This window comes from Lithobates pipiens, unplaced genomic scaffold (assembly GCF_037356315.1).
Source record: "Lithobates pipiens isolate NorthernLeopardFrog02 unplaced genomic scaffold, aLitPip1_a1.2 Scaffold_22, whole genome shotgun sequence".
NCBI lineage: Eukaryota > Metazoa > Chordata > Amphibia > Anura > Ranidae > Lithobates > Lithobates pipiens.
Window position 1 is genome coordinate 33615210 of NW_027507784.1, and position 13874 is coordinate 33629083.

The 13874-nt window shown below is 49.1% G+C and overlaps 1 protein-coding gene across 1 annotated transcript in view; it reads right to left on the minus strand.

Annotated features, from left to right (window-relative positions):
* Window positions 1-5453: 5453 nt before the first annotated feature.
* The window catches only part of LOC143925647 (uncharacterized), a 107214-nt gene continuing 98793 nt past the window's right edge, over window positions 5454-13874 (minus strand). The window contains exons 6-7 of the mRNA XM_077450113.1: window positions 7639-7750; window positions 5454-5571 (exon numbers count right to left, since the gene is read on the minus strand). Of these exons, the coding sequence (XP_077306239.1) occupies window positions 5454-5571; window positions 7639-7750 (230 nt within the window). The remainder of the gene's footprint in view (window positions 5572-7638; window positions 7751-13874) is intronic.

A 13874-nucleotide genomic window follows, 5' to 3' on the forward strand; every position in this document is an offset into this window, starting at 1 on the left:
TGGGTGGGCAGGCTTGACCTCTGGCCAGAGCTTGCCCAATTTGCAATCGAACTGTTGGCTTGCCCCTCATCCAGTGTCCTGTCCGAAAGGACGTTCAGCGCAGCAGGGGGGATTGTGACCGATAAGCGTACTCGCCTAGCTCACCACAGTGTTAACTACCTCACATTTCTAAAAATGAATGAGGCATGGATCTCGGAGGAATTCAACACATGTGATCAGTAGACCATGTATATGTCTATAAACAATTTTTGGAATCAAGCACACAGACCTTCTTAATTCATTTGGCTCACTTCCCTGACCCAAAAAAGCACACCGTACTATATGCCCCTACCCTCCTCTTTGAAGAGGTTGAGCGGTGTCATATTTCTACTGGGGCTGCTTATGATATCCCTGTGCTGTGCTGACTTCCTCCTGGGGGTTCTTATTATGAAGGGATCACACTATCCCTGTGCTGTGCTGACTTCCTCCTGGGGGTTCTTATTATGAGGGGATCACACCATCCCTGTGCTGTGCTGACTTCCTCCTGGGGCTGCTTACGGTGCTGCTGTCAGTGCTGTATGTCACGGTGCTGCTGTCAGCGCTGTATGTCACGGTGCTGCTGTCAGCGCTGTATGTCACGGTGCTGCTGTCAGCGCTGTATGTCACGGTGCTGCTGTCAGCGCTGTATGTCACGGTGCTGCTGTCAGCGCTGTATGTCACGGTGCTGCTGTCAGCGCTGTATGTCACGGTGCTGCTGTCAGCGCTGTATGTCACGGTGCTGCTGTCAGCGCTGTATGTCACGGTGCTGCTGTCAGCGCTGTATGTCACGGTGCTGCTGTCAGCGCTGTATGTCACGGTGCTGCTGTCAGTGCTCTGTATTACGGTGCTGCTGTCAGATGCCTCTATCACGGTGCATGTGTCATTCCGGTATGTCACGCTGCTGGTGATCATCTCCTGCACCCTCTTCTTTGCCTACCCTGGTCCCTGACCTTCCCTCTCCTCCATTGCCTTCATTAGCTCCATAGTCCTGAATTGTTAGAACAATTTCCCAAATAAAATAAAAATGCTTGTAGTTATCGATCCCAAATTCACCTCATACATGTATTATGTCATTGTCCAGATGGTGGGACTACGTTTTACCCCCTAATAATTACCACGTGGCCGCAAATTCGACATGAAGGTTTGCAAAGTTCGCCTCCCATTGAAGTCAATGGGGCCCGCGGCGAACGTTCGGTTTCGCGAACGTTTGGGTCCGTTCGCATTTCGCTTTCGCGAAACGTCCCGTCGGAAGTTCGTCCATCACTATTGGTAACTTGCTGGGCCATAAAAAGAAAAGGGGTTCATGAAGAGGCATTTACTGTCCCATTATCCTGGGGCCCATCGATGTTGATCAGACTCATCCCACTATTGCTACCTCAAAAATCCGCTGACAGGTTATCTTGCCAGAAAAAAGTACAGTATGACTTGTCTACAAGAGGCAAGAGGGAGGAGCCATGCCTCTAGTCCTTCTTTGTTAGATGCACTAGGTCTCTTGCACAAAAATGAATCAGCATTAAATCTGCTGAGCAATAATAAGGCTACATAGTGAGCACCTACTGATTTTATGCTAGTTACCCTAATAGTTGCCACCTTCAATGGAGCATGAACCATCATCACAGTAATTGAAGTGCACGTTTCTTAGCCCGCTTACCTCCCTTCATACTCAGAGACCTTTCACGCTTCAATGTTGTTAATTCCTCTTTCATAGAAATCTCTGACACCTCACCTGAAGAACTCTCACCCTCCTCCTTTAGAAATCACCTCAAACCTATCCACCCTCGCCAACTCTGGAACACTGACATGCAGGCCCAGACTGGCCATAGGGCACACGGGCACTTGGGGGAGCCCAGCTGCCTGGGGCACATGGCAGCTGGGCTGCTCTTTGAACCCATGCCGCTCACTTGGCCTCTCCGCCGCCTGCCAGCAGTTCAGTTCAGCCTTCGGGGTGGAAAGAGGAAGGGGCTGGAGGAAATGCATGACGGCTGCATATAGAAGAATCAATCTGTCCATTTTCCTCCTGCAGCCTCTGAAAGCCCACTTCTACTCTTCCCCCACCCACAGGCATTCAGAGGCTGCAAGAGGACAGATTGATTCTTCTAAATGCAGCCGCCCTTGCTGCTGCTTCTATCCAGCTTCCTTCTGCTGCCCTCCATGGGCTCTCTGGCCCCCTTGTGCACTGCGCCCCCCTTGTGCTTTCCAGCCCCCCCCCCCCCAGCACTCTCAGTTTCCCCTCAGTGCTCTCTGGCCTTCCAGGCTCTTCGGCCACCCCTGTGCTCTCCACCCCCCATGCTCTCCACCCCCCCAGTGCTCTCTGGCCCCCCCAGTGCTCTTCGCCCCTTGTGCTTTCCGGCCCCCCCACTGTGCTCTCAGGCTCCCCCCAGTGCTTTCTGGCCACCCCTGCGTGCTTCAGCCCCCCAGTGCTCTCAGACTCCCCCCTGTGCTCTCCACCCCCCAGTGCTCTTTGGACACCTTTGTGCTCTCTGCCCCCCCGTACTCTCCGCCCCCAGTGCTCTCCGGCCACAGGCTACCCACAGTGCTCTCCGGCCCCCTTAGTGCTCTCCGCCCACCTGTGCTCTCAGACCCCTTCATGGTCTCTTGTCCCCCCTGTTCTCTCTGGCCCCTCAGTGCTTTCCAGCCCCCCTGTGATCTTCAGTGACCCCTGTGCTCTCAGGCTCCCCCAATGCCCCCCCCCCCAGTGCTTTCTGCCACACCTGTGCTCTCTTTCCCCATGCTCTCCACCCCCCCGGACTCTCTGGTCTCTCTCGTACTCTCCGGCCACCCCTGTTCTTTCAGGCTCCCCCCAGTGCTCTCTGGCCCCCCTGTGCTCTCTGATCCCCCTGTGCTTTCCAGCCCCCCTGTGCTCTCCAGTCCTCCTGTTCTCTCAGGCTCTCCCTTGTGCTCTCCACCCACCCCCCATGCTCTCCGGCCACCCATGGGCTCTCTGCCTCCCCATGTTCTCTGTTCCCCCTAGTACTCTCCAGCCCTCCAGTGCTTTCTGGCCACTCCTGTTCTCTCAGGCTCCCCACAGTGCTTCCTGCCCCACAGTGCTTCACTCAACATGTGATATTCTAAGGGACTGCCTGTAATGGTCTGATACTGAACTGACAAGGAGCCTGTCAGGGAATTCCTGTGAGATGCTTTGCGCATAGATGTGCACAAGCGTATAGTCATTGCCATAGAAAGGCTAACAGGCGCGCACGTGCGCGGGGGTTGGCGTGCACGCGCACAAGAGCACGCACACGGCCCTAATTCCCCTTGGCGCCAGATGGCCTATTTGAAGGGGGTCTTGTCTCCAACATCTTGCTGACTGATCTTCAGCTGTTCTGTACCCATACCCTGTGACTTCTGCCTGCCTGATTGATACCCGTTGCTGAACCCCTGGCTTTCCTTGACCTTGCTCCTGGACTTCTTCATATCTCTGACTACTGGTTCCTGATTCCGGCTTCCTATTTGACTCTGCTGCTGTCTGATGATTTGGTGCCGCACTGCTGACGAACCTGGCTATCCCTGAGACTCTGCTCCTGTCTAAGTCCCTGGCTTCAGTTAAATCCCGGTTACCTGCCTGGCTGCCCTTTGTTACTGCTCTGCACACCGCAGCTTGTTCTAGACTGCTGGATCCTGGCAAGCAGTCCATCCGGGACCATCCTCTTCAGGCATTTATGTCCCTCTTGTCCTTCGGCTTCCCCTGTTTCACCTTCAGCAGAGCCAGGACAGGAGATATAAGAGAGGCCGACCTTGTCAACTCAGTGTCCTATCTGATCCCTGACAGTATCACTCAGCCAGCAATTGACTCTGAAAGGGAGGCCTCTCCACCTGAGGAATTTTTCCACCGATCACTGCACTAACACAGATCGTACAAAGACTGCAAGTGGATCTAAGTCGCATGGAACATCGATTGCCAGCCAGCACAGAGACTTTGCCATTTCCGGGTATTTCTGTTACTACAGACATTGCTACTCAGACAGAAGTCTACACATCCAGTGGAACCTGTCTCCCCCCTGAACCCCGAGTGCTTATCCCCGAACGCTTCTCCGGTGACCGCAGGAAGTTCAGGACTTTTCAAAACGCATGTGAACTTTATTTCTCGCTCTTGCCACAAACCTTTTCTATGCAAGATGTCAGGGTGGGATTCATTATCTCCCTCCTTCTTGATGAGCCCCAATCCTTTCAACTTCGTGAACAGCTTGACCCAGCCCTAGCCTCTATGGACTCTTTTTTTCTTTTCTGTCTTCTCAGTGACAAGACTAGGTCACCCGGGGTTCCTTGCCGGAAGTGTTTCTTGAGACCCTCTCTGTCTACAGCCGAACGCCTCCGTCGTCAGCACTCTGACCTCTGCCTCTACTGTGGTGACGCCGGTCACTATCTGCGAACCTGTCCTGTAAGGCCTTGTAAGTCTCCTAACTGGATCCACACAATGCACCCATCTGGGACTGATCGGGTTCACCTAACCCTTCCTTGTCACTTACAACTTGCTGGAAGAACCATCCTAGTTTCCGCAATCATAGACTCTGGTGCTTGCAGCTGCTTTGTGGACTCTAGTTTCGCAGGCCAGCACAACTTCCCTCTTTGTACTAAGAAGCAAGGGTTTGTGGTACATCTCGCTGATGGTTCTGGTATCAAGTCTGGCCCAGTAACACAGGAAATGGTTCCCATCCTTTGCCTTTCTTCTACTGGCCATCGAGAGTTCTTACGCCTAGATGTCATCTCATCACCCATGTTCCCCATCATCCTGGGTATGCCCTGGCTGAAGGCACACAACCCCAGCATCAATTGGCTTACGGGGGAGGTCCTTTTTTCTTCTCCCTACTGCCTGCCACATTGTGCTCCACAAGAGGTATGCCCCGCTACCCCTCTCCTGGCCATACAGTCTGATCCAGAAGTCTCAAAACTCGTTCCTGCGGTATATCACGAATTTCTTGATGTCTTCAATAAAAAGAATGCGGACTCTCTTCCCCCTCACCGGGCCTATGATTGCCCCATTGAATTGCTGCCCGGGGCTGAGATACCGTTTGGCCGTATCTATCCTCTTTCTGAACTGGAATTAGAAGCTCTCCATCACTCTATCGATGAAAGTTTGGAGAAGGGCTTCATCCGACCATCCACGTCCCCAGCAGGGGCCGGCATCTTCTTTGTCTAAAAAAAAAATCACACCCTCAGACCTTGTGTGGATTATCGAGATCTTAACAAAATAACGGTTAAGAACCGCTACCCACTCCCTCTGATTTTTCCAAAGGTTGCGAGGGGCACCAATTTCCTCTAAACATGATTTAAGGGGTGCATACAACTTAGTCAGAATTCATGATGGAGACGAATGGAAGACTGTATTCCAAACACGCATTGGTCATTATGAATATCTTTTCATGCCATTCAGCCTCTGCAACGCCCCTGCCACATTTCAGCATCTGGTCAATGATGTATTTCGGGACTATTTAGATTTATTTATTATCGTCTATATGGACGACATCCTTATATTCTCCAGTTCTCTTGATCTTCACAGAAAGCATGTAAAGAAAGTACTTGATAGACTTCGACAGCACCATCTCTACGCTAAGGCTGAAAAATGCGAATTCGAGAGATCATCTATCCAATTCTTGGGACTTATAATTTCTGCGTGGGGCATCTCTATGGATCCGCAGAAGGTCGCTGCTGTACTTTTTTTCAAGGTATCAGTACTTCAGGTATTTCTCCCATCTGTCCTGTAGCATTTCCATTTCCGGACACTAAGGGGTGTCATTGTAGCGGTTTGCATAATATGTACTTGTCTTTTATGTATTAGTATATATTCAGCTGGGCTGGTTTACACCCAAGCCTCGTTTTTAGACTACACCGGAAGTGGCGTTTGTTTACTTCTGGTTGTGGGTGTCTATGTGTCTTTACAGCCGCGCGGCGGGGGGCGTGGTCCTTGGCCGTCATCGACCCCATTGGAGTAGACACACTGTTTGGAGTGTGTAGATCACCGGGAATGACCAGCATTTACATACTTCCGGTTCCGGGTCTTCTTTATAACATCACCATGTAGGTTATACACGAGTTTCACAATTAGTGAGAGGAATTCGGTCATCACACCGGGCTGATTTCGCCTGTTTTCCATGCCCCATATTACTGTAGAATACATCACATTGGCCTTTATATCACATGGGCTTTTGTTATTATTGAGCCATATGGGTGGAACGCAATGGGACCGAGGCGTGGAGCGCACGCCGGGCCGCCATCTTGCCCATACCGGAAGTGGGCTTTTGCTGCTCATAGGAGATTTTTATGTTATCATTGTATTGTATGGGTGGAACGCAATGGGACTGAGGCGTGGAACGCACGCCGGTCCGCCATCTTGCCCATACCGGAAGTAGGTATGTGTGACACACAGGGGGGATTCTAATCACATTATTGTGTGTTATCTATATAAGGCAGTGTAGCAGTGGTTGGAGCCCACCCCAGATGATGACCTGTAGGTCGAAACGCGTCGGGAAGACTCCGCCACTGCCTATTTCCTTTGACATGTTTATTAATTACAATGCAAATGTGAGTTTGATATTTTATTTTTATTAAAGTAATTTTTTTAAACGTTATTACACTATGTCGGTTCTATCCTTCCACTTTCATGCCTGAATTGATGCCGGAGCTGTCTTTCTAAAAAAACGTGATTGTACGCAGTCCGCCATATTGAATGAACCACTTGCTTTGGGACCCTTTTAATGATGGAATGCTGAATCCAGAGTCGCAGTAGTTGGAATTACAAGCCATTACTGACCCCTTAGATATAAGTCTATTCGGGTCATTCCCATCTGGTAAGCCTGCGCTTCTTAAGGTGGTGGGAGCTACACTGCGGTGGAATTACTTTTTGTCACAGTAAAGTGGGACTCTCATTGTCACCGAAGTTTGCTGGGACTCACATCTGCACGTTTAGTTTCATTGATATATGGACTTTATTGCCTATATATTTACTATTTTGTTTTCTTTATATTTTGTGGTTATCCTCATATTTGGGGTCATGTCTTATTAATTTGTTATAGTTATATGTACACATTAGTTTTCTAAGTTTTGTCACTTTGAGCAACTTTCTTTTGAGTTACAGTCACATATGCTTGGCGCTTACACTTCACACTTTGACGCTGCTGTACTTGATTGGCCTGCTCCTGAAGACAAGGAAGCTGTACAATGCTTTGTGGGCTTTGCCAATTTCTATAGAAAATGTATTAAGATCTTTTCCGGTATCATTGCCCCTGTTACGCAGCTAACCAAACAACAAGTCTTTGTTCACTTCTGCCCGCATTCTAAAACACCCTGACCCTGCTCTGGCTTACGTACTCGAGGTGGACGCTTTCGAAGCGGCAGTTGGGGCTATACTATCCCAAAGACAAGGGGCTAAATCCTTACTCCACCCAATTGCCTTCTTCTCTAGGAAATTAAGTTCCTCTGAAAAGAATTATGACGTCGGAGACAGTGAACTATTAGCTATTAAAGCCGCCCTGGAGGAATGGCGCTATCTGTTGGAAGGGGCTGCACATCCTATCCTTATTTTTACCGATCATAAAAACCTGGAATATTTAAGAACTGCCAGACGCCTAAGACCCGACAGGTCAGATGGGCGCTATTCTTTTCACGCTTCACTTTTCATCTTACCTTCCTCCCTGAGTCCAAGAACGGTAAATCTGATGCTCTTTCATGTATGTTCTCTGAGTCGGCCCCACCTCCCGAACCTGACACTCTTCTACCTGACAAGAACTTTCTATTCCTACAAGTAGATGTGATGTCCCAATCAAGGAGGCAGTTGCTAATCATCCTCCTCCTCTGGATCTGCATCTCCAACCAAAGAATGAACTCTTCTTTCAAAAGGAACAAATCTTTATACCTGAGCAATGCAGAGTCCACATCCTTAAGGAATGCCATGATCATCCCTTTGCCGGGCACTTTGGGATCCACAAGACCTCTGACCTAGTGCCCCGTTCCTTTTGGTGACCTGATTTATTAAAGGATTGTAGAGATTATGTCAGGTCTTGTTCTGTATGCCTCGGAAACAAATCTGATCATGCCAAGACCTGGGGGTTATTAGAATCTCTTCCTGTACCCGAAAAACCTTGGAACATGATTTCCTTGGATTTTATTGTGGAACTTCCCCCATCTGAGGGGTTCACCACCATCTTTGTTATAGTGGATTGTTTTTCTAAAATGGCCCATTTTGTACAATTGAAAGGACCCCCATCTGCCTCTGAAACCGCGTCTGCATTTATCAAAGAGATCGTAAGGCTGCATGGCATCCCAGCAAGTATCACTTCAGATCGTGGAGTTCAGTTTGCCTCCAAATTTTGAAAGGCCCTCTGTATAGCATTAAAAATTGAACTCTGTCTTTCATCTGCATATCACCTGCAGACTAATGGTCAGACTGAAAGCACAAATCAGTCTCTTGAACAATATTTGAGATGCTTTTCGTCTTTCAGGATGATTGGGTGCCCCTCCTTCCCTTGGCAGAATTTGCGTATAATAATTCAGTTCATTCTGCCACCAAACAGTCACCCTTCTATGTCAATTACGGGTATCACCCTTCTTTTATACTCGATGTATCTATGGAATCTTCGGTACCAGCTGTACAAGAGAGACTGGACTTTTTCAAATCCAATAACCAAATCTTGCAAGAGACTATCCTGAAATCACAGGCAGCTAATAAGAAATTTGCTGATAGGAAGAGGAGGGGGAACTTGAATTTGAAACCAGGAGACAGGGTTTTACTGTCCACAGCTAATCTAAGATTGAAATGCCCTTCGAAGAAGCTTGGCCCAGAATTCCTGGGTCCTTTCTCCATTAAGAAACGTATCAACTCTGTGGCTTTTGAATTGTTCTTACCAAGCAGTTTAAAGATTCACCCTATGAGCCTACCTCCGCCTTCACCCCGAGAAATGGTCTCTTGTGGGCATACGAAGGCTTCCCTTTGGGTGGGGGGGGCAATGTCAGGGAATTCCTGTGAGACGCTTTGTGCATAGATTTGTGCAAGGGCATAGTCTTTGCCATAGAATGGCTAACAGGCGCGCGTGCACACGGGCGCACACGCCCCTAATTCCCCTTGGCGCCAGACAGCCTATTTAAAGGGGGTCTTGTCTCCAACATCTTGCTGACTGATCTTCAGCTGTCCTGTACCCGTACCCTGTGACGTCTGCCTGCCTGATTGATACCCGTTGCTGAACCTTTGGCTTTCCTTGACCTTGCTCCTGGACTTCTCCATATCTCCAACTACTGGTTCCTGATTCCAACTTCCTATTTGACCCTGCTGCTGTCTGATGATTTGGTGCCGCTCTGCCCGCCTGCTGACGAACCTGGCTATCCCTGGCTTCAGTTAACTCCTGGTTACCTGCCTGGCTGCCCTTTGTTCCTGCTCTGCACCCCGCAGCTTGTTCTAGACTGCTGGATCTCATCAATTCAGTCTCCAATCTGATCCCTGACAGAGGAGTGTTTCTCAACCTTTTTACCTTGGAGGAACCCCTGGCAAAAAGTTTGAGATCTCGAGAAACCCCTGAAATAAAGTTCACATCTACAGCTCACGGAACATTGGTATGATCAGCAAGCTGTTGATAACAAAACATATTTGTAGAAATAGTATTAAATAAAATAATAAATATTAAAAAGTACCTATTTAATGTGAAACTGGTGCTTTCTTTTCCTGCAGAGCTGATCCATTCAGAGCACATTACAGGGGACATTACATGGGACAGGGGACATTACATGGGGCAGAGCACATTACATGGGACAGGACAAATGACAGGGGACATTACATGCGGTAGAGCACATTACATGGGACAGGACACATGACAGGGGACATTACATGCGGTAGAGCACATTACATGGGACAGGACACATGACAGAGGACATTACATGGGGCAGAGCACATTTCATGGGACAGGGCACATGACAGGGCACATTACATGGGGCAGGGCACATGGCAGGGCACATTACACGGGGCAGGCCACATTACATGGGACAGGGCACATTACAGGGCACGTTACATGAGGCAGGACACATTACATGGGGCAGGGCACATTACATGGGGCAGGACACATGGCAGGACACATTACATTGGACAGGGCACATTACATGGGACATTACATGGGGCAGGGCACATGACAGGGCACATTACATGGGACAGGGCACTAGTGATGGACGAACGTTTCGCCCGGCGGTCGTTTCGCGGCGAATTTCCGACATTCGCGGTCCGCACGTTCGAACGCCTTTTTCCGTCGTTCGCCGCGGCGGACTTACGTGTTTAATGTATACAAGAACTTTAACCTTTGGTGACACGTTTATCATGTGATACAGGACAGCCAATTGAGACATGACAGCACATGGACACTTGTACATTCCCCCTAACCTATAAATACACCCGATCCGGTGGCCATTTTACATTCTTTCTTCTGTTACGATAGGGACAGGTTCCTGTGTGGAGTAGGGAGAGATAAACCACTAGCTATTTGGTACACAAAAGTTCTTTTCAGGACTGGTATAGGTGTTAGGTGTTGATAGGTTTGCTGTGCTGCTGATTCTTGCAGCAGCCTGAGTGTCTTTTGTTAGTTTAGAGAAAGGGAAAGGACGGTGTATGCTACAGGGACAGCCAGATTAGTCTTTCATCATCATCATCATCATCATCATCATTAGCTGTTACTATCAAGGTCCACAAAAGAGCTGTTCCAGTAACCACTAATCGTTCTCTTTTTTTGCCAATTTGTATAGGGACAGGAAGGAAGCAGTGTTGTCAGGCAGTGAGGGTAATTTTAAAGACTTGCTGTTATTATTAGTTCCACAAAGGTTCTTTTCAGGACTGGTATCAGTGGTACAGTAATAGGCTTGTACATGTATAATATTCTTTCTTCCAAATATAGAAAGGATATTATACTTGACTGCTGCCCTTCTGCTGCAGTCTGCTAAACATTCACAACTCACTTGTTCCACAAAAGTTCTTATAAGGACTGGTAACTTGGTATAGGGTGCTACGGTACATAGGCTTGAGTGCGGTACAGTCTGCTGTTCTGTAAGGACCGCTATCGGTCCACAATAGATAGGGTTGACGTGCACCACTGCTGACCGCTCACCTATACTGCAGCAGTCCTTCAGCGGTATAGGGACTGACGTACAGTCTGCTAATCACTAACACACAACCTGCTTGTTCCACAAAAGTTCTTATAAGGACTGGTAACTTGGTATAGGGTGCTACGGTACATAGGCTTGAGTGCGGTACAGTCTGCTGTTCTGTAAGGACCGCTATCGGTCCACAATAGATAGGGTTGACGTGCACCACTGCTGACCGCTGCCCTATACTGCAGCAGTCCTTCAGCGGTATAGGGACTGACGTACAGTCTGCTAAACACTAATACACAACCTGCTTGGTCCACAAAAGTTCTTATAAGGACTGGTAACTTGGTATAGGGTGCTACGGTACATAGGCTTGAGTGCGGTACAGTCTGCTGTTCTGTAAGGACCGCTATCGGTCCACAATAGATAGGGTTGACGTGCACCACTGCTGACCGCTGCCCTATACTGCAGCAGTCCTTCAGCGGTATAGGGACTGACGTACAGTCTGCTAAACACTAATACACAACCTGCTTGGTCCACAAAAGTTCTTATAAGGACTGGTAACTTGGTATAGGGTGCTACGGTACATAGGCTTGAGTGCGGTACAGTCTGCTGTTCTGTAAGGACCGCTATCGGTCCACAATAGATAGGGTTGACGTGCACCACTGCTGACCGCTGCCCTATACTGCAGCAGTCCTTCAGCGGTATAGGGACTGACGTACAGTCTGCTAAACACTAATACACAACCTGCTTGTTCCACAAAAGTTCTTATAAGGACTGGTAACTTGGTATAGGGTGCTACGGTACATAGGCTTGAGTGCGGTACAGTCTGCTGTTCTGTAAGGACCGCTATCGGTCCACAATAGATAGGGTTGACGTGCACCACTGCTGACCGCTCACCTATACTGCAGCAGTCCTTCAGCGGTATAGGGACTGACGTACAGTCTGCTAATCACTAACACACAACCTGCTTGTTCCACAAAAGTTCTTATAAGGACTGGTAACTTGGTATAGGGTGCTACGGTACATAGGCTTGAGTGCGGTACAGTCTGCTGTTCTGTAAGGACCGCTATCGGTCCACAATAGATAGGGTTGACGTGCACCACTGCTGACCGCTGCCCTATACTGCAGCAGTCCTTCAGCGGTATAGGGACTGACGTACAGTCTGCTAAACACTAATACACAACCTGCTTGGTCCACAAAAGTTCTTATAAGGACTGGTAACTTGGTATAGGGTGCTACGGTACATAGGCTTGAGTGCGGTACAGTCTGCTGTTCTGTAAGGACCGCTATCGGTCCACAATAGATAGGGTTGACGTGCACCACTGCTGACCGCTGCCCTATACTGCAGCAGTCCTTCAGCGGTATAGGGACTGACGTACAGTCTGCTAATCACTAACACACAACCTGCTTGTTCCACAAAAGTTCTTATAAGGACTGGTAACTTGGTATAGGGTGCTACGGTACATAGGCTTGAGTGCGGTACAGTCTGCTGTTCTGTAAGGACCGCTATCGGTCCACAATAGATAGGGTTGACGTGCACCACTGCTGACCGCTGCCCTATACTGCAGCAGTCCTTCAGCGGTATAGGGACTGACGTACAGTCTGCTAATCACTAACACACAACCTGCTTGTTCCACAAAAGTTCTTATAAGGACTGGTAACTTGGTATAGGGTGCTACGGTACATAGGCTTGAGTGCGGTACAGTCTGCTGTTCTGTAAGGACCGCTATCGGTCCACAATAGATAGGGTTGACGTGCACCACTGCTGACCGCTGCCCTATACTGCAGCAGTCCTTCAGCGGTATAGGGACTGACGTACAGTCTGCTAATCACTAACACACAACCTGCTTGTTCCACAAAAGTTCTTATAAGGACTGGTAACTTGGTATAGGGTGCTACGGTACATAGGCTTGAGTGCGGTACAGTCTGCTGTTCTGTAAGGACCGCTATCGGTCCACAATAGATAGGGTTGACGTGCACCACTGCTGACCGCTGCCCTATACTGCAGCAGTCCTTCAGCGGTATAGGGACTGACGTACAGTCTGCTAAACACTAATACACAACCTGCTTGGTCCACAAAAGTTCTTATAAGGACTGGTAACTTGGTATAGGGTGCTACGGTACATAGGCTTGAGTGCGGTACAGTCTGCTGTTCTGTAAGGACCGCTATCGGTCCACAATAGATAGGGTTGACGTGCACCACTGCTGACCGCTGCCCTATACTGCAGCAGTCCTTCATCGGTATAGGGACTAAGAGTTTTGTCACAGGGTCATTTAAAAAATGACAGGCAGAGGAAGAGGCAGGCCCTTCCGCAGGGGTGGTAGGGGTAGGGCAGGAGCAACAGGCTTGAGCCAAAGTGGGAAGTTGCAGAAGGTGCGTTCAATTACTTTAAAGGATGCACCAGACTTGGTTGAGTGGCTCGCTCAGCCTTACTCTTCTGCACCCTCCTCATCCTCTCGATCTGCACCCTCTTCTTCACTCTCTGCTATGTGCACCCCCAAAGACACTACCACCAACAACACGACCACCACCACCACCACCACATACCTTCCGCTTGAGTCACTGGAATTATTTTCCGATCCATATCAAGAGGACATTTCTGATGCGCAGCCACTCTTGGTATTGGATCAGGAAGAGGAGGTAGCAACAAGCGCTACTCAGCAGTCTGACGCCAGTACCCAGATCAGCCCAAGGAGGAGGTTGGTCCCCGGTGTTGCTGCCTACTCCGAGATCTCTACTTATAGCGGTGGGGAAGGTGACGTTGATGATGACGTGTCTAGTGATGTCACGTGGGTGCCCA